The sequence below is a fragment of the Malus sylvestris genome, chromosome 15 (assembly GCF_916048215.2).
Source record: "Malus sylvestris chromosome 15, drMalSylv7.2, whole genome shotgun sequence".
Classification (NCBI taxonomy): Eukaryota; Viridiplantae; Streptophyta; class Magnoliopsida; order Rosales; family Rosaceae; genus Malus; species Malus sylvestris.
The window spans coordinates 4072458-4090733 of NC_062274.1; the positions used below are offsets into that span (position 1 = coordinate 4072458).

Below are 18276 nucleotides of genomic sequence, written 5' to 3' on the forward strand. Positions count from 1 at the left end.
GTAAGGGGAGTAAGTTTTATTCCAGCAGCTGTAGAAAGTTTGCAACAATACAAGTTACATAGATGATGTGTATGTATTTATCAACAATTGGGTAATTGTGTCTAGTCTCAAATTTGAATAAGTAATTGAGTTAAAATCGTTTGACTATCATACCATCACTGATATTAAATATAGTTATAATTCGAGTAATTGTATAATTGTAACTGTCATGCAATTATTTAGAGCTGACAGTTCAACAAAATAGAGTAAAAAATTTTTAAATTAAAATTTTCCCTTATGTGTTTTATTATATCCAGCTTCCTACCATATAACGAGGATGTTGAAACAATGTCCTTTTTAGCCAAATTATTTAGTATTACAGTCTAATGATATTTCTTTTCACTTCTAAATAAGAGGTATTAAGTTCAATTCTCGTCAAATGCGAAGTTAAACCACATTATTATGTTAAGTCCATTACAAGATTTAGCCCACTTTCCCACCCGTTTTAGTGTAAATACTATCGTTTGTTAAAAATAAAAATAAAAAAGTTTAGATTCCAACGATGCCATTACATGCAAATTTTTTTTTTCCTTTTTTCTTCATTTCCAAAATTGCAAATCCTTTTTATTTCTATATTGTGATAAAATTGTCGATACCAAGCACTTTCCACGCATGCCACCGCAACCTAATTTTTACTCTGAAATGTACAGTGTGGATTCCTACTTCCCACTCCCCGGGGATTAAAAACTAGAAAGGTTAAGACCAAGTACTAGATTGTCAGCCACAGACATCTTTCTCCTCTCAAGGATGATCCACTGTTTTTTTTTACCCAAATTTACCACACCAACCCCACGCCACCAAATACAGTTGGCCCCACCAAAATGTAAATCTGGCAATTAATCACAAATTTGGAATTGGAATATTCAACCAAATTTCCGTTACCACAAATGTTCCATCATTGTTCATTTGCTTAGACCTAAGTGTGTTGGAAAAGTGTTGGAAAAATGTTGGGTGCAACTGTGTTACACATAAAAGTTAAAAAAACGATAAATACAGAAAAATATATTACATGATGATACTTAAATTTCGAGATTTTATTGTTAGACTGACGATCTAATCCTAATCTTAGATTAATTTTCAAATTTTATCTTATTGTGTGTGGGGTGATAAAGGAAGATAAGCCTAATGTGATAGAGAATCTGCCAACAAATTACAGAAAGATTCCCAGATTTTCAACTCCAAATCCAGCAGATATTCATCAAAAACTCCATTGGTTGGTGGGTGTTTTTTCTCCCTCGCCTCTCCTCCCTCAATACTATTGGAGAAACCCATTCATTCAGATCCATTGAAAATCAATCTCCTTTCCTCCAATCCCTTCCATACGTTGATGATTTTATGAACCATATTACCCTCCAAAATAATCCTGTCCTTTTCTCCGTAGGTGCCCAGTCACCCACCACCCACCACCCACCACCACCACCACCAGATCTTGAAACTCATCACATTTTTTCCATAAATTAATTATATTAAATATTCATATATTTATATATAGACAAAAGCCGCCACTGATTTCACTTGTCAAAAACAAACCCACATCCACCAACTTGTTCTCTCACTCCCTCCAATAATAACAGAGAAAGAGAAAAAGCAACAACCTTTGGAGGAAAAATTCATATTTTTACAAGTTATCTCACCAACCCAGTCTGCATTTCTATTTTCTGCTTTCTGGGTTTTTTTCAAACCAGTCGTTTTCAGCTTCCATGGAGCGCGCGAGGCGGCTGGCGAACCGGGCTTTCGTGAAGCGCTTGGTCTCGGAGGCGAAGCAGTTCCGCCAGAACGAGAGCTCTGTTCTGGGCTCCTCCACCTCCCCTGTTCTCTACGCGCCGTCGAGGTACGTCTCCTCACTCTCCCCATGCTCCTTGACGCGCTCGTGTCCCAGATCAGACTCGCTTCTCTCGAGAAACGTGTCCCACAATGCCGGGTTCCAAACACGGTCGATTTCCGTGGACGCATTGAAAAACAGCGACACTTTTCCCCGCCGCCATAACTCCGCCACGCCGGAGGAGCAGACCAAAATGGCGGAGTTATGCGGGTTCGATGCCCTTGATTCGCTGATCGACGCCACCGTGCCCAAATCGATTCGACTCGAATCGATGAAGTTTCAGAAATTCGATGAGGGGTTGACAGAGAGCCAGATGATTGAACACATGAAGAAGTTGGCCTCCAAAAACAAGATTTTCAAGAGTTTTATCGGGATGGGATATTACAACACTTATGTCCCACCTGTAATTTTGAGGAATATTATGGAAAATCCAGCTTGGTACACTCAGTACACTCCTTACCAGGCTGAGATTTCCCAGGGGAGGTTGGAATCTCTGCTCAATTTCCAAACTTTGATCACTGACCTCACCGGCCTTCCCATGTCGAATGCATCACTGCTGGACGAGGGGACCGCGGCCGCGGAGGCAATGGCGATGTGTAACAACATCCAAAAGGGAAAGAAGAAGACTTTTGTCATTGCCAACAACTGCCACCCCCAGACCATTGATATTTGCAAGACTAGAGCTGATGGTTTCGATCTTAAGGTTGTTACCGCCGATCTAAAGGATGTTGATTACAGTTCGGGTGATGTTTGTGGTGTGCTTGTTCAGTATCCGGGGACTGAGGGCGAGGTTTTGGACTATGGGGAGTTTATTAAGAATGCTCATGCCAATGGGGTTAAGGTTGTGATGGCATCTGATCTGTTGGCGTTGACAGTGTTGAAGCCGCCTGGTGAGTTTGGGGCGGATATTGTTGTTGGTTCTGCGCAGAGGTTTGGTGTTCCGATGGGGTATGGAGGTCCTCATGCGGCTTTCCTCGCCACCTCACAAGAGTACAAGAGGATGATGCCAGGGAGAATTATCGGTGTTAGTGTTGACTCCTCAGGGAAGCCTGCGTTGCGTATGGCGATGCAGACAAGGGAGCAGCATATCCGGAGGGACAAGGCTACCAGCAACATTTGCACTGCTCAGGTTGGATGCTATTCTTCATTTGATCTGTCTTATGATTTCCTTTCTAGGGTGAACTGTTGAAAGTTTGAAATTTCGATCCAATGATAGTAGCATTTATTTCAATTTGATTGACTGTGGCTTTGTTTGATTGGGTGTATTGTTTGTTTTATAGGCATTACTTGCAAACATGGCTGCTATGTATGCTGTATATCATGGACCCGAAGGCCTTAAAACCATTTCCCAAAGGGTTCATGGTCTTGCTGGGGCATTTGCAGTTGGATTGAAGAAGCTTGGAACAGTGGAAGTTCAGAGCCTTCCCTTCTTCGACACTGTGAAGGTTAAGGTTGCTGACGCACATGCAATTTCTGATGCTGCAAACAAGCTTGGATTAAATTTGAGAGTAGTAGACTCGAGCACTGTAAGTTTTTTTTATGTCCTCTTGCATCAGTTATTTGACTAAATGTTCTCTGAGGACGGAAAATGGAGTGCTTTTACTTCACGAGGTTACTGAATGTTAACTCCTTTTCAGATCACTGTTTCGTTTGACGAAACAACTACCTTGGAGGATGTTGACAAGCTTTTCAAAGCTTTTGCTTTGGGCAAGCCTGTAAGTTTTTCATATCTTTACCATAAAGTTGATAATTTCAATTTATTATAAAGTGCATCCATTTATTAAGAGCTTTGTTTAATTTTCAGGTGCCTTTCACTGCTGCATCTCTTGCGCCAGAAGTTCAGCCTGCAATTCCTTCTGGGTTAACAAGGGAGAGCACATTTCTTACCCATCCGATCTTCAACTCGTATGCCTCTTTCCAAATGATTTGAACTCTCACAGCCTATATTTGAAAACTAGACTGAGTTTTTTCATTTACTGTCTATCTATTAGGTATCATACCGAGCATGAGTTGCTACGATACATTCATAAGTTGCAATCGAAAGATCTGTCTCTATGCCACAGTATGATTCCCTTGGGATCCTGTACCATGAAATTGAATGCAACAACTGAAATGATGCCAGTGACATGGCCTAGTTTCACCGATATTCACCCTTTTGCTCCTACAGAACAGACTGAGGGTTATCAGGTAACTCAAAACGTTAACGTACAAATGAACTTAAAACAGTTACTTTTGTTCCCCTAAATTTCTTTTTGCTACATTACATTCCTTCATGCAAATAGAAATCTGATACTATATGTTGTAAAATAATAATTTCAGGAAATGTTCAGAGATTTGGGTGACCTATTATGTACCATCACTGGGTTTGATTCTTTCTCTTTGCAACCCAATGCCGGAGCTGCTGGAGAGTATGCTGGGCTGATGGTTATTCGGGCATATCATTTCGTAAGGAATCCTGAGTTTTGCTTTTTTGTTTTCCCTCTTTTTAACATGTGTTAGCAAGCGCTTTGCTGTTGAGCTTAAACAAACACTTTACCTTGAGGTCTTGGCCTAAAGATTTTATTCTTGCTACTAATCACGCTGAACCATCCCACTGTAGGCAAGAGGCGATCACCACCGCAATGTGTGTATTATTCCTGTTTCGGCACATGGTACCAATCCTGCTAGTGCTGCAATGTGTGGAATGAAGATTGTAACTATTGGAACTGATGCCAAGGGAAACATCAATATTCAAGAGCTAAAGAAGGCTGCTGAAGCAAACAAGGATAACCTATCAGCTCTTATGGTAAGCATCCTATGTCGGAAGAGATATCATTTGAAAAGATCAGATACGGATTTGTGTCATTTGAAAAAGATTGGATAATAATTTGACCATATTTCAAATTGCAGGTGACATATCCTTCAACTCATGGAGTGTATGAAGAAGGTATTGACGAGATATGCAAGATAATTCATGACAACGGAGGTCAAGTATACATGGACGGGGCTAACATGAATGCGCAGGTCTGTTTCTCCTTCTATCCATGCTTGATAGTTATGTACTTATAATTAACATTCAAATAGTTTCTTCCATGCAAACTTTTTTCTTTTGTTGGCGCGTGTTCCATCTGACGAAGCTTTTTGTTCTTGCAGGTTGGTCTGACAAGCCCAGGTTGGATTGGAGCTGACGTTTGCCATCTCAATCTTCACAAAACATTTTGCATTCCACACGGAGGTGGTGGCCCTGGCATGGGTCCTATTGGTGTGAAGAAGCACTTGGCACCCTTCTTACCATCCCATCCTGTGGTAACTACTCATTACATCGAAGCTTTCATGCAATTCTGCAAACTCAAGAAATAATTGATTAAGCTTTTCCATGAGAACAAAGTAATTCTGGTTTCAAAATTTTGGATTCCTTACATGCTGGATGTCTTAAGTTTTGTGCCATTGTACTGAAGGTATCTACCGGTGGCCTTCCTGCCCCCGACAAGTCTCAGCCACTTGGAACCATCTCTGCTGCACCTTGGGGCTCTGCACTTATTTTGCCAATCTCTTATACTTACATAGCCATGATGGGGTCCAAGGGACTCACCGATGCATCAAAGATAGCAATTCTGAATGCAAACTACATGGCCAAACGCTTGGAGGTTCCACTTAGCTCCTTCACTCTTGTTTTGCTTTACAATTTGAGGTTACGGTTATACTCTATGTTAAATTTCCTCTGTTTGCTCATTTAGTCTGTCACTTCTCACAGAATTACTACCCCATTCTTTTCCGTGGTGTCAATGGAACTGTTGCTCACGAATTCATTGTTGACTTGAGAGGATTTAAGGTATATTATTAACATTTGCCTCGATTTGTCCCCACTTTTTCAATCTTTCTAATTGAACTCTGCTGCTTCTTTTTTTCCTTGTAGAATACTGCTGGGGTAGAGCCTGAGGACGTCGCCAAGCGTCTTATGGACTATGGATTCCATGGACCTACAATGTCATGGCCAGTTCCTGGCACTCTCATGATCGAACCAACAGAAAGTGAAAGCAAGGTACACCTCGACAGAGATTTCATTTTAGTTTTTTCTCTGCTGTTTTTCTTCAGGTTAAAGTTATATTAATGTTTCTTGCTTTCAGGCTGAGTTAGACCGGTTTTGTGATGCTCTAATTTCCATCAGAGAAGAGATTGCTCAGATTGAGAAAGGAAAAGCCGATCTTCACAACAATGTCCTTAAGGTAAAATCTCAGTTCATCATCTCTCCTCTAAGACTATAAGTTACTCATTTTACATAAGTATAAAATGGTTTTTGAACTCCTTCTGCAGGGAGCTCCTCACCCGCCATCACTTCTCATGGGAGATGCATGGACAAAGCCATATTCCCGGGAATATGCAGCCTTCCCCGCTTCCTGGCTCCGTTCTGCCAAGTTCTGGCCTACTACAGGTATGCAATTTACACCAAAAATAAAGAAACTACAATGGCATGGACGTTGCTAAGTGTTTGCTGTACATTCATTTTGGTATTGTCTGATTGCCTTTATTGAAGATTGAATTTTGTTAACTATTGTATCAGGACGTGTTGACAATGTGTATGGTGACCGTAACCTTGTCTGCACCCTTCAACCGGAGGCGGTGGAGGAACAAGCAGCAGCCACTGCTTAGTCTCATCGGCTCAGTGATTTGAGCTCAACACAAAGTCTGATCCTGGATGTGTAATGAAATCATCATCAATTTCTTCTTCTTACTCCCACATTGTATATAACTTCTTCAATACAGCCCTTTGTATCTGGTGACATTTTCATTTCCTATTTACAACGATGACGATTATCTTTTCTAATAACATGTGTTGCTAATTGCAACTCATCAGATGTGGTAATTACCATTTCCCTTCATTAGGGATTTTTTTTGCCAGTTGATCATGGAAGTGCACGGACCTTCTTACACCTAAAGTTTGAATCTCTTTTTAGGTTTTAGGTATCCTCATGTCCAAAACATATTTTGAAAAAAAATCTGTGTATATTATTTAGCCTGTCACTATCAAACGAATGAGTTTTGAGAAGCTGACCTTTAATTTGACAGTATTTATTGTCAATTTGTGACATCTAGATTTTAGGAAGAATAACAAAATCATTGTTCCCTCACTTGAATTTTAAAAAGCACATTGCAAGAGCGTATGATAATCGATTTAATAACATTTGGTATCTACTTTGTTGGATGGCTTATGTTTAAATCACACGAATGCAAATACAATGTATTTGTACTTAGTTTAATACTCAAATGTGGCCCATTGTGACTTATGGTCATTCAATGTCCAGTTATAAAAATACTTTGTAGAAACCCTATCGTTTCATTAACTTTAGAATTAAGTCTACGAGTAACTTTAAAAGAATATCACTTTTTTTCTCGGGAAAATAAAGAACTTTAAATTGTAGATGTTTTTAATTGATGTTTATATATATATATATTTTTTTTTGTCGAACCTTAATCTAACTTGAATATGGTACATCTGAATCAACAACTAATAAACCTCGATTTCAAAAATCAATTCAAAGTACAAAAGAAAAAACAAATAATGAATATTAATCAAACAAGGCATTGCAGGCATGCAATCTACTACTTGTTGAAGTTCTTGAGCAACTGATCGAAGGTGTTGGCCGTACATGCAAGCTCAATTGGGCCGTCAATCTTTGCATCGAACACATCCGGCTCCGACTTCTTGACGAGTTGTTGGAGAGTTGGATTCAAGAGATACTTCAAAGGAACTTGATATAGCTTTCGTTCTTATCCAACGTACACATTGATAGAACCTTTGTTGGGGCGCTGGGACTTGCTTCAAGCTGTGTAACTTTTGCTGGAGTACTGGGACTTGCTCAATTTCTTGACGAACGTACTCGTCTTTTCTCGAAGACAGTTTGCAAGATTCATTGTTTCTACTTCTCCTAGACGACTAAACGAAGGGTCTTCTGAAAGTTAGGGTTTAGTGAGAATTGGAAAGATGAGAGACGAGAGCAGGGGTTTTTTGAAAGCTAGGGCTAGTTGGACGCGAAGATTGGAGACAAGAAATTGGAAGGCAAGAACTGAGAGGCTAAAGGTCTAGCAGTGTTTATATATAATCAATAAAAGCGGCAAGGGCTTCCAAATCCTAGTCCGCAAGGGTTTCCCAAAAATCATAATATTTGGAACAAAGTGATAAATAAAAAACAATATTGATTGTAGGAGTCTTGATCTCTTAGTTACTTGAGAACCAAGGATTTTTTGTCTTTAACATTCGGATTTGATATTAAAGGTTGAAATTAAAACACTAAAAACGCATCCAAATCCAATGATGGATCACCATGCATTCCTTGGTCAGTTTATATCTTAGATTTTAGGGTAATGTTAGGGAGACCAAATTTGGAGACTAAATTTGCAAACTAAATGACGTGTCACCAATAAGAATAAACACGTTTATCAACGTGTAAGTAATAAACAAATCATCAACTTCCATGTCGTTTAGTTTTCAAAATTTTGTCTACAAATTTAGTCTCCCTAACATTACTCTAGATTTTATAGTGGGGGTAAATTTCAATTTCTTGGAGGAATTTAAGGTACTCGTCTGGTTACTTTTAGTGACGATTGAGTTTCGTTGACTCTATTGCATAAGGACATGTTGACCACCAGAAGTGGTAGGGGAATAAGCGGCAGCCATCGCTTAAGTCTTCAGCCTGGTGCTTTGAGTTTGAGCTCAACACAAACACTACAACAAAACTGGGCACTGCACACAATAAATTATATGTGCCCTTTAATGCTAAGGGCACCAACATATGTGCTCATAGGTCAATGACAACAATGCAGCAACCATGTTTCTATTTGTGCCCTCTATGGGCGTTACCATTGATTAGAGGGCACAATACTGTTTTTGGTGCTCAATAATGTCAACACAAATAAAGGGCTTTTGTGCCTCCGTTCTGACAAGTTGTCAGATTTTCTTTCCCATCCATATTAACACAACTTTTATTATTGTGCCCAATAGGTTAAATATTAAAAAAAGAAGATAAATTCCAATATTACAAAATCAAATCAAATCAAATAGTAATACCATTGGTAAGAAATTATTCAGCTTGGTTTTACATGCACATCCAAAATGCCAATTAAATTATGGGTAGGGCTAAAACAAGCTTTTATGATTTAGTTCTACAAACAACCAATTCATACAGAGATTTAAACCAATAATTCCTAATACTATTGTATTTGAGTTTGTCGCAAGCCAAACAACCCTCAACAACCGCAGATAACCCAGTATTGACAGCCTCTGAAAAATGATCATGAGTAGGAAATATATCGAGCAGTAAAACACATAATCATATTAGATATCGTTGAAAAAAAAAAGGAACTATAAATTTAGATTACCAAGAAGCTCTTGAAAACTTTTACAGAGAGCAACAAGAAATGAGTATGTAATGGCTTCCAAACTTTCAAATCATGATTCTTTTTCTTTACCTGATGAGTTGTTCTATATCCTTCCTCCCACAGATTAATTGGTGTAATTCTGCTATGTATACATGCACTCACTTGTGATTGAAACATAAAGACTTTTGCCTGCCACATTAGTAACATTCTTATATGCATGTCAAGCAATCATCACACAAATTAGCACATAAAAAATTAGTTCAGAGTCCAATTGATTCTCTCTTTCAAATGTAAAGAACTAAATAGACAGATGCAGAATATCTCAAAATAGACCACTTCCTACAACGTTTAACAAACACGAATTTAGTCCAAAGTCCAACTAATGTGATTCTCACTCTTTCAAATGTAAAGAACTAAAGTAACAGATGTAGAATATCTCAAAATAGGTCACTTCCTACAACGTTTAACAAACAAAAATTTAAAGAACTTAGGAGATTAGTAGTCGGTCTGGAGTTTAATTGATAAAACACAAGTGTAATGTAAAAAAAATGTACACCTCGCCATGGGCATCAGAATTAACTGTAAGACATAATCAAACCTTATCTTAATCTGAAAGCGCAAAGCTTTTTATAATACCCAAGCCTGCAAGGTAAAGTAATCCCAACCCATGTAAGCACCAGTAAGCACACATCAAGAAAAACTCGAACTTTAGAAAGCTACAAAAAGGTCTACACATGGAGATGCACATGGGAATTAAAAAAACAAAAAAGGAGATTTGGTACAACTATCAAGCCCCAAATCATTATTGTGGATGTTTACAAATTTAAGATGCAGGCCCTGTCTGATAATTAAAACTCAAAAAATGTTTCGCATGTTCCAAATTTAGTGTAGTACCAAAAAGGTAGTGCAATATCTTTAATTTGGCAACTCAACATAACAATGTCAAGTATAATTGAGGAGATAAAGATATGTAGAGATGTACTTACACTGAGAGCGGAGCAATTAGAGACATGCACTTTACAGATTCAAATCTCCTATTCTTAGAATTAACATGCATTATACCCAAAGAATCAATGACCTCAAACAAATTAAACTACATATTCAGAAATAGAATAAAAAAAATTTGAACTCGGAATTGCAAAATTCATAAACACTTAACCTATCTTCCTATCAAAATTACTAAAAAATTCTCAAACCCTGTTTCCTATAACACCACAAACTTGCCAAATAAGTAAGAGTAAGGTAATATGAGGCAAATAATTCAAACTCAGACCTTGTTTAACCCATTCAAATAAAACTTATATTAAGAAACAATTTAAGAGATCTGATATCAACACACTTACCAAGAGTAAGGTAATAGGAGGCAAATAATTAAATCGAAAATTCAAAAATCAAAAACCAAATTAAACTAAAAATTACCCATTAACAAAATGGAAAAAACCAACCCATCGCTCTCAGAGTGACCACAACAAAATCTCAGGTCAAGTATGGACGGTGTGTCGTCGACTAGTCAAGCAAGAACATGCGAGTAGACGGCTAGTCTAAGCGAGTAGATCTTGAATCGACTACGAGCAAGCGGAGGTGAAGCTGTTGATGGAAGCATCGCCGAGACGACGAAGGAAGATCCATCCATTATTAAAGAAGGAAAGTCGAGATCTATGACCAGGAAGTGAGATGCGGCGAGAAACCTCCTCAAAATGAGCCAAAGAAGAATCGAGAAAGAGAAGGAACTAGAAAAATTTGGGAAAAAAAAGTACAGAGAGAGAGCCTAGGGTTTAAAGAGAGGCTCCATCTGATTAGGAATTGAGAATGGAGGTTGTGTCAAATTTCACATGCAAGTATAGAAAACAACTTAGAACATCGAAATGAATTAAACGTAGGTAGTTACAGACCTTACCTCAGTAGGGAAAACGATGAACTCGCCGGAACTCTCTCGGATTCGAGACGAAGCTCTGGTTCTCCGATTTGAGGTTAGAGTCTAAGTTCTGGGACTTTGGGTTCTAGTTCCGTGTTTGGTGTGAGGTTGGGATGAGGATGGTGGTGATTTGATGTTCGAAGTCGCCGGAGAACGTGGTGGCTGTGTTGCTCGGGAAGAAGCGAGCCAAGAGAGATAAGAGAAGGATGGAGGACAGAGAGAGAAGAGAGAAGAGGAACCGAGGGAGAAGAGAGACAAGTGTGGGGATGGCAAAAATAAGTGAGGGGAAAATGAGTGGGTTTGCACGGGGAAGAGAGACTCACACGTGGGTAGGTCCCACGACACACCACTCAAACATAAACAATATTAAAATAATTCAAATGCACAAATCCATAATGGAAAATACTTGGGTACTAAACAGTCAGTACCCAAAATACTAACCACATGAAGTGAACTAATGAGAACAAACCATATGTTACAACTTTAATTTATATGTGTGTAACCAAACACAATATTAACCTCACATCCAAACATCCCCTTTCTTCCTCAATGCCTCCCCCTTCCTGCCTCTCTCCTCCTTGCTTCTGCCATGGTCTTAGCGCCAGAAACCTTGTCCTTCCCAATGTTTCCGGTAACCTCGTCTCATCCGTCGGTGCCACACACTTCTCCTATATGTTTTTTTCTTTTCAGTTTTCTTCTTTCACTGCACTTGCATGCTCGACATGACTGTTTAGAGAGCTAATTAAGAAAGGATAATAATTGGGTCCTCACTAGGGAGCACCTAAGTTACCGATCATCTAATGTGGACCACTAAAATTAGAACATCTATCAAATAAAACTCTCCCCAAAATCCCACTATCTTTCTAACCAAACACACCATTTTTCTCTTTTACTAGTTTCCAAACATCCACCTTCTCTCTCACTAAGAACATAGCTGTCATACCTCCACCAACCACCTCCCTCCCCTTTCTCCCGAAGCCATGGCAGCTCTACCCCCAATTTTCACCAACCTATGATAGATCATATCCATCTTACCAACCTTATGAAGGAATTTTCACCCAGAAGAAAAATTACAAAGGAGGTTGAAATTATTTGGGAAAATTTGGGTTTATGTACTGCCATGAATTCCATGACGGAGAAGTCCAACGACGACGACTGAGTGCTGCCATGGCTTCCACGATAAAGATATGATGATTTTTGGGCAGGGTCGACAGAGAAAGGTTGGAGGAGAAGTGTGTGGCACCGACGGATGAGACGAGGTTACCGGAAGCGTTGGGGAGGACAAGGTTTTTGGCACTGAGACCATAGCAGAAGCAAGGAGAAAAGAGGCAAGAAAGGGGAGGCATTGAGGAAGAAAGGGGATGTTTGGATGTGAGGTTAATATTGTGTTTGGTTACACATATATAAATTAAAGTTGTAACAGATGGTTTGTTCTCATTGGTTCACTTCATGTGGTTAGTATTTTGGGTACTGACTGTTCAGTACCCAAGTATTGTCCATCCATAATTATGCCAACATGAGAGATACAGAGTTTGAGTGTGGGGAATGGGGATGGCAGAAAGAGAGTGAGGGGAAAATGAGGGGGTTTGCATGAGGAAGAGGGACTCACACGTGGATGGGTCCCACGGCACACCATTCAAACATAAACAATATTAAAACAATTCAAATGCACAAATACATAATTGTAACAATATATTCCTTTGCTATATGGGAAGTGGAATGATTTATTATTTATTACTATTTACTGGACACCATTTTTAAATTTGTGTCACAAAAAGGAAATTGGAATGAAGGCCTTGAGGTGTTTAAAAGTAGAGAACTCTCGAGTATTCGAGAGAGAAATTAGGGTAGAGGCGTTTGGGTTTGAAGTGGTGTTGCTAGGGTGATCAGAGAGAGAAGAGGTGGAGCGGCTGCTAGGGCTGAGAAACTACCAAATGGAGCTGCATATCACTTATACGTGCACGCCTTATGCCTTTCATTGCTTCCAAGTGATGAGTTCGAAACTAGGTGGTTTATGTCCCTTCTCTTTTCATTTTTCTTCTGCTACTTTTATTTTACATGCACAAAAAAAAAAAAAAAAACTAATAGAGAGAGCAAGAGGGGGGGAGGGCTTGAAAAGATTTTTTTATTTAAATATATTAAATTAGAGGGCACGAGAACTTTTATTGTGCTCTTGTATATTAATAAAAAAAATCTAATTTCTGACATGAAAAGGACATACACAAACTAGGTGGACATACACAAACTAGGCACAATAGTTTGGTGCTCAAAATTTTGTAGGCACATATAAACTTTTCTATTTTTCTTTTTTGGCACAAACTAATGTGCCCTTTGTTTAGAGGGCACATTTGAGATGGTTTTGGTGCTCATTGACATTTAAAAAGCACAAATATGTATTTGTGCTCAATGATAATAAAAAGGGCACAAATGAATTGTGTTCTTAGCCCATTTTTGTTGTACTGAAAGTCTTTGGTTATGGACCTGCTGTGATGGTCTAACAAAACATAAAATTTATTTTGTTGATTAATTCCTGTACTCTTCGCAAACAAGAGTCTAAAAGCTAAATGTAATCATGTTTGATCACTGTTATATAGTTTTCTGTTTGGTCATTCGATTATTATTACACTCCTACTAGAGTTTTCTTCGTATATTTATTTATTTTTAGTCATCACATCAAATAAACAAACGAAACGACGTGTAAGATTCAACATAGATTGGATAAGAAAATAATAATAATGTGTTGAATATAATTTCTTATCGGAGTGCACCATAGTTTTACATGATATAGTCCAAAAATCATAATATTTGAAACAAAACGAACACTTAAAAATAATGTTTGATTATAGACCATAACTTTGGAATAGACTCCGAGTTTATACACGAGCCTTGGCGTACGGAGAGTTTATGCACATCGTGACTTGTGGTCATTTATAATGTCCGGTTATAAAAATACTTTGTAAAATGATATTGTTTCTATTTAAAAAAGAAAGACAAATACACGCCATTGAAGAAGGTATCAGCTTCAGGTTAACTATATACTATGAGCAATTTTAAAAGAATCTCTCACTTTTTTCCTCAGAAAAATAAAGAACCTCAAATATTGTACATGTTGCCAACGTAATTAAGTATTTTAATTGATGTTTTCATATATATATATATAACCTTTCTGAACGTTAGTCTGACTTGAATACAGTACATCTGAATCAATAACTAAAAAACCTCAAATACAAAAATGAATTCAAAGTACAAAAGAATCAACAAATAATCAATATTAAACAAACAAGGCAGCGCGTGCATGCAATCTACTACTTTTTGAAGATCTTGAGCAACTGGTCGAAGGTGTTGGTCGTACATGCAAGCTCAATTGGCCCGTCAATCTTTGCATCGAACACATCCGACTCCGACTTCTTGATGAGTTGTTGGAGAGTTGGATTCAAGAGATACTTCAAAGGAACTTGATAAAGCTTTCGTTCTTGTCCGACGTACACATTGATATAACCTTTCTTGGGGAGCTGGGACTTGCTTAAAGCTGTGTAACTTTTCTTGGAGTACTGGGACTTGCTCAACTTCTTGAAGAACGTACTCGTCTTTTCTCGAACAATTCTTGCAAGATTCATTGTTTCTACTTCTCCTTGACGACTAAACGAAGGGTTTTCTGAAAGCTAGGGTTTAGTGAGAACTGCAAAGAGAAAAAACTGGGAGGTACGGATTGGAGGGACGAGAGGGAAAAGCTAGGGCTAGTTGGACGTGAAGATTGGAGACAAAAAAATTGGAAGTCTAGAACTGAGAGACTGAAGGTCTTGTGTTTATATATAATCAATAAAAGCGGCATGGGTTTCCAAATCCTAGTCTGCAAGGGTTTCCAAATTGGTCCAAAAAATCATAATATTCAGAACAAAATGATAAATAAGAAAATATTGATCATAGGAGTCTTGATCTCTTAGTTACTTGGGGTTCAAGGATTCATAGTCATTTATCTTTGGATTTGACATTAAGGGTTGAGATTAAAACACTAAAAACACATCTAAATTAAAGGATGGATGACCATGCGTTCCTCAACCCCTAGGTAAAAAATCTGGATAAGAATATGAACTCTCACTAGTGGGAGAGATTTTTCAGTGTGACCGGTACAAGGGGTGGTACACTACATGTTATTATACAAATTGAGTGATATGTGTGCTAAAAAGTTAATAACTTAAAAAATAAAATTTTCCCACCACTCCTGTTAAAACACGTGATGTACCACTTGTGTTTCCGTCACAACTAAAAATTTCTCCACTAGTGGTAGAGTTTACATCTTCGGTTTTCTAGTGGGCGTAAATTACAATTTATTGGAGGAGCTTCAGGTTTTTTATTACATTTAGTGACGGTTGAGATTCGTTCACTATATTGTATCACGTGTTGACAATGTGTGTGGTGACCCGCAACCTCTTCTGCACTGCACCCTTCAACAGGAGGCGGTGGAGGACAAGTGGCAGCCACCGGTTAAGTCTTCAGCTTGGTTCTTCGAGTTTGAGCTCAACCCTGAGTGTCGGGTTATGGACTAACAACGTCATTCTTATATATCCTGACACTGTCGTGATCGAACCATGAACAAACAGAAAGATTTTTCTTTTTTCCTACTGTGATGGTCTAACAAAAAATAAGATTTATTTTGTTGATTAATTCCTGGACTCTAGGTAAAAGACTCTAAAAACTCCAACTGTTATGTTTGATCAACTTTTATATTAAATAGTACTTTCTTTTTGGTCATTCCTTTTAGTACAGTTTTATTCTTAATGTATACCAAGTAATTAATGTTTCTTGCTTGCAGGCCGAGTTAGACAGGTTTTGTGATGCTCTAATTTCCATCAGAGAGATTTGCTCAGGTTGAGAAAGGAAAAGCCGATCTTCACAGCAATGTCCTTAAGGTAAAAGCTCTGTTCATCTCTCTCCTCCAAGATTATAAGTCAATTACTCATTAATCTACATAAGTATAAAATAGTTTTTGAACTCCTTCAGCAGGGAGCTCCTCACCCGCCATCCCTGCTCATCCATGCAGCTTTCCCCGCTTCCTGGCTCTGCTCTTCCAAGTTCTGGCCTGCTACATGTATGCAATTTACACCAAATAAAAAGAACTACGACGGCATGGAAGTTGCTAAGTGTTGCTTGTAAACACGGAAATTCCTAATTTCAATGTCTACATTGCTATACATTCATTTTGGTATTGTCTGCCTTTATTGACCATTGAATTCCGTTAACTATTGTATCAGGACGTGTTGACAATGTGTATGGTGACCGTAACCTTATCTGCACCCTTCAACCGGAGGCAGTGGAGGAACAAGCAGCAGCCACTGCTTAGTCTCTTCGGCTCGGTGCTTTAGCTCAAGACAAAGTCTGGTCATGGATGTTATGAAATCATCATCAATTTCTTCTTCTTACTCCCACTTTGTATATAATTTCTTCAACACAGCCCTTTATATCCGGTGACATTTTCATTTCCTCATTATGATGATGACGATTATCTTTCTAATAGCATGTGTTGCTAATTGCAACTCGGATGTTGTAATTATTATTTCCCTTCTTCAAAAGCGTTTGTTTTTTAGTTGATCACTGAAGTGCGCCAACGCTCTTGCACCTAAGTTTAAATCTCTTTTCTAGGTTAGATTAGTTTAAGCATCCTCTTGTTGAAACATATTTTGAAAAAAAAAATCTGTGTATATTAATTGGCCTGTCACTTTTGGAAAGAATAACAAAATCATTGTTCCCCTCACTTGGATTTTAAAAAGCACGTTGCAAGAGCGTTTGATGAGTTGGTCTAATGACAGTTACCACTTGGTTGGAAGTCTTACGATTAATTTACACGAATACGATAATATGATATATATTTGTACTGGGTTTAATTCTAAAATGCGAAGATGATATTTATTTGCTTTAGGAACGTTAATCTAACTTGACACGGTACATCTGAATGAATAACTAATAAACCTTGATTTCAAAAATTAATTCAAAGTACAAAAGAATGAACAAATAATCAATACTAATCAAACAAGGCATTGACTTTAATGATAAGGACAAAATAAAGGGTAAAGTGAATAGTACCAGGATTGACTTTTTAGTGTAAAAATATGGTTTTTCGTTAAAGTGAACAGTACCGGGTGCTTTTCGTTAAAGTTCCCTTTTTGAAATTCTTGAGCAACTGTTTGAAGGTGTTGGTCGTACATATGCAAGCTCAATTGGTCCGTCAATCTTTGCATCGAAAACATCCGGTTCCGACTTCTTGATGAGTTGTTGGAGAGTTGGATTCAAGAGTACTTCAAAGGAACTTGATATAGCTTTCGTTCTTGTCCAACGTACACATTGATATAATCTTTCTTGGGGGACTGGGACTTGCTTAAAGCTGTGTAACTTTTCTTGGAGTACTGGGACTTGCTCAGCTTCTTGACGAACGTACTCGTCTTTTCTCGAAGAATGTTTGCAAGATTCATTGTTTCTACTTCTCCTTGCCGTCAAGACGAAGGGTTTTCTGAAAGCTAGGGTTTAGTGAGAACTACTGGAAAGAGAAGAAACTGGAAGGTATGGATTGGAGGGAAGAGAAAGGAAAAAAGCTAGGGTTTTTTTTAAACTAGGCTTAAGTTGGACGTGAAGATTGGAGACAAGAAATTGGAAAGCAAGAACTGAGAGACTGAAGGTCTAGCAGCGTTTATATATAATCAATAAAAGCGGCAAGGGTTTCCAAAGGGAGATTTTATTTAAACTCATCTAACCTATTTCTACATCCAACTTAATATCTTTTTAAACCCAAATTTAATATCTAATATACCCCTTAAACCCAATTCAATATGTGGATTTATTTTTACACCCATTTGATTTTTAAAAGATTGAGAGACAGCCTGAAGGCCTTCCTGGTTCCTTGCCGGCCTCAACAAATTCAACACCTCACTTCTCTAACATCTTTGGAGATATATTCTATTAAGGGGGTGGAGTCTTTGCCATAATGGTTGGGTAGCCCTTACATCCATTGCACAACTGACGATTTGTCTTGCGAGAATCTGATGAATTTACCAAGTCTCCAAGCTATGCAACGCCTCACCAAATTACAATATCTCCTTATTTATGGATGTCATCCCCTTCTAAAGGAAAGATGCAGGAATGACAACGGCAC

The 18276-nt window shown here is 38.2% G+C and overlaps 1 protein-coding gene across 2 annotated transcripts; it reads left to right on the plus strand.

Annotated features, from left to right (window-relative positions):
* The first annotated feature begins 1189 nt into the window (after positions 1-1189).
* Positions 1190-16488, plus strand: LOC126603740 (glycine dehydrogenase (decarboxylating), mitochondrial). 2 transcript variants are annotated; one of them, XM_050270691.1, is made up of 15 exons: positions 1190-2990; positions 3142-3387; positions 3499-3576; positions 3666-3766; positions 3853-4048; positions 4181-4306; positions 4461-4646; positions 4751-4864; positions 4994-5146; positions 5299-5487; positions 5595-5672; positions 5757-5882; positions 5968-6066; positions 6155-6272; positions 16385-16488. In XM_050270691.1, the coding sequence occupies exons 1-15, from the start codon at positions 1740-1742 to the stop codon at positions 16471-16473; spliced, it is 3150 nt and encodes a 1049-aa protein (XP_050126648.1). In that variant the 5' UTR covers positions 1190-1739; the 3' UTR covers positions 16474-16488. The 2 variants fall into 2 exon arrangements, with proteins under 2 accessions (XP_050126648.1, XP_050126647.1); XM_050270690.1 differs by lacking the exon at positions 16385-16488 and adding an exon at positions 6402-6704 and having other exon boundaries at positions 1194-2990.
* Positions 16489-18276: the final 1788 nt, after the last annotated feature.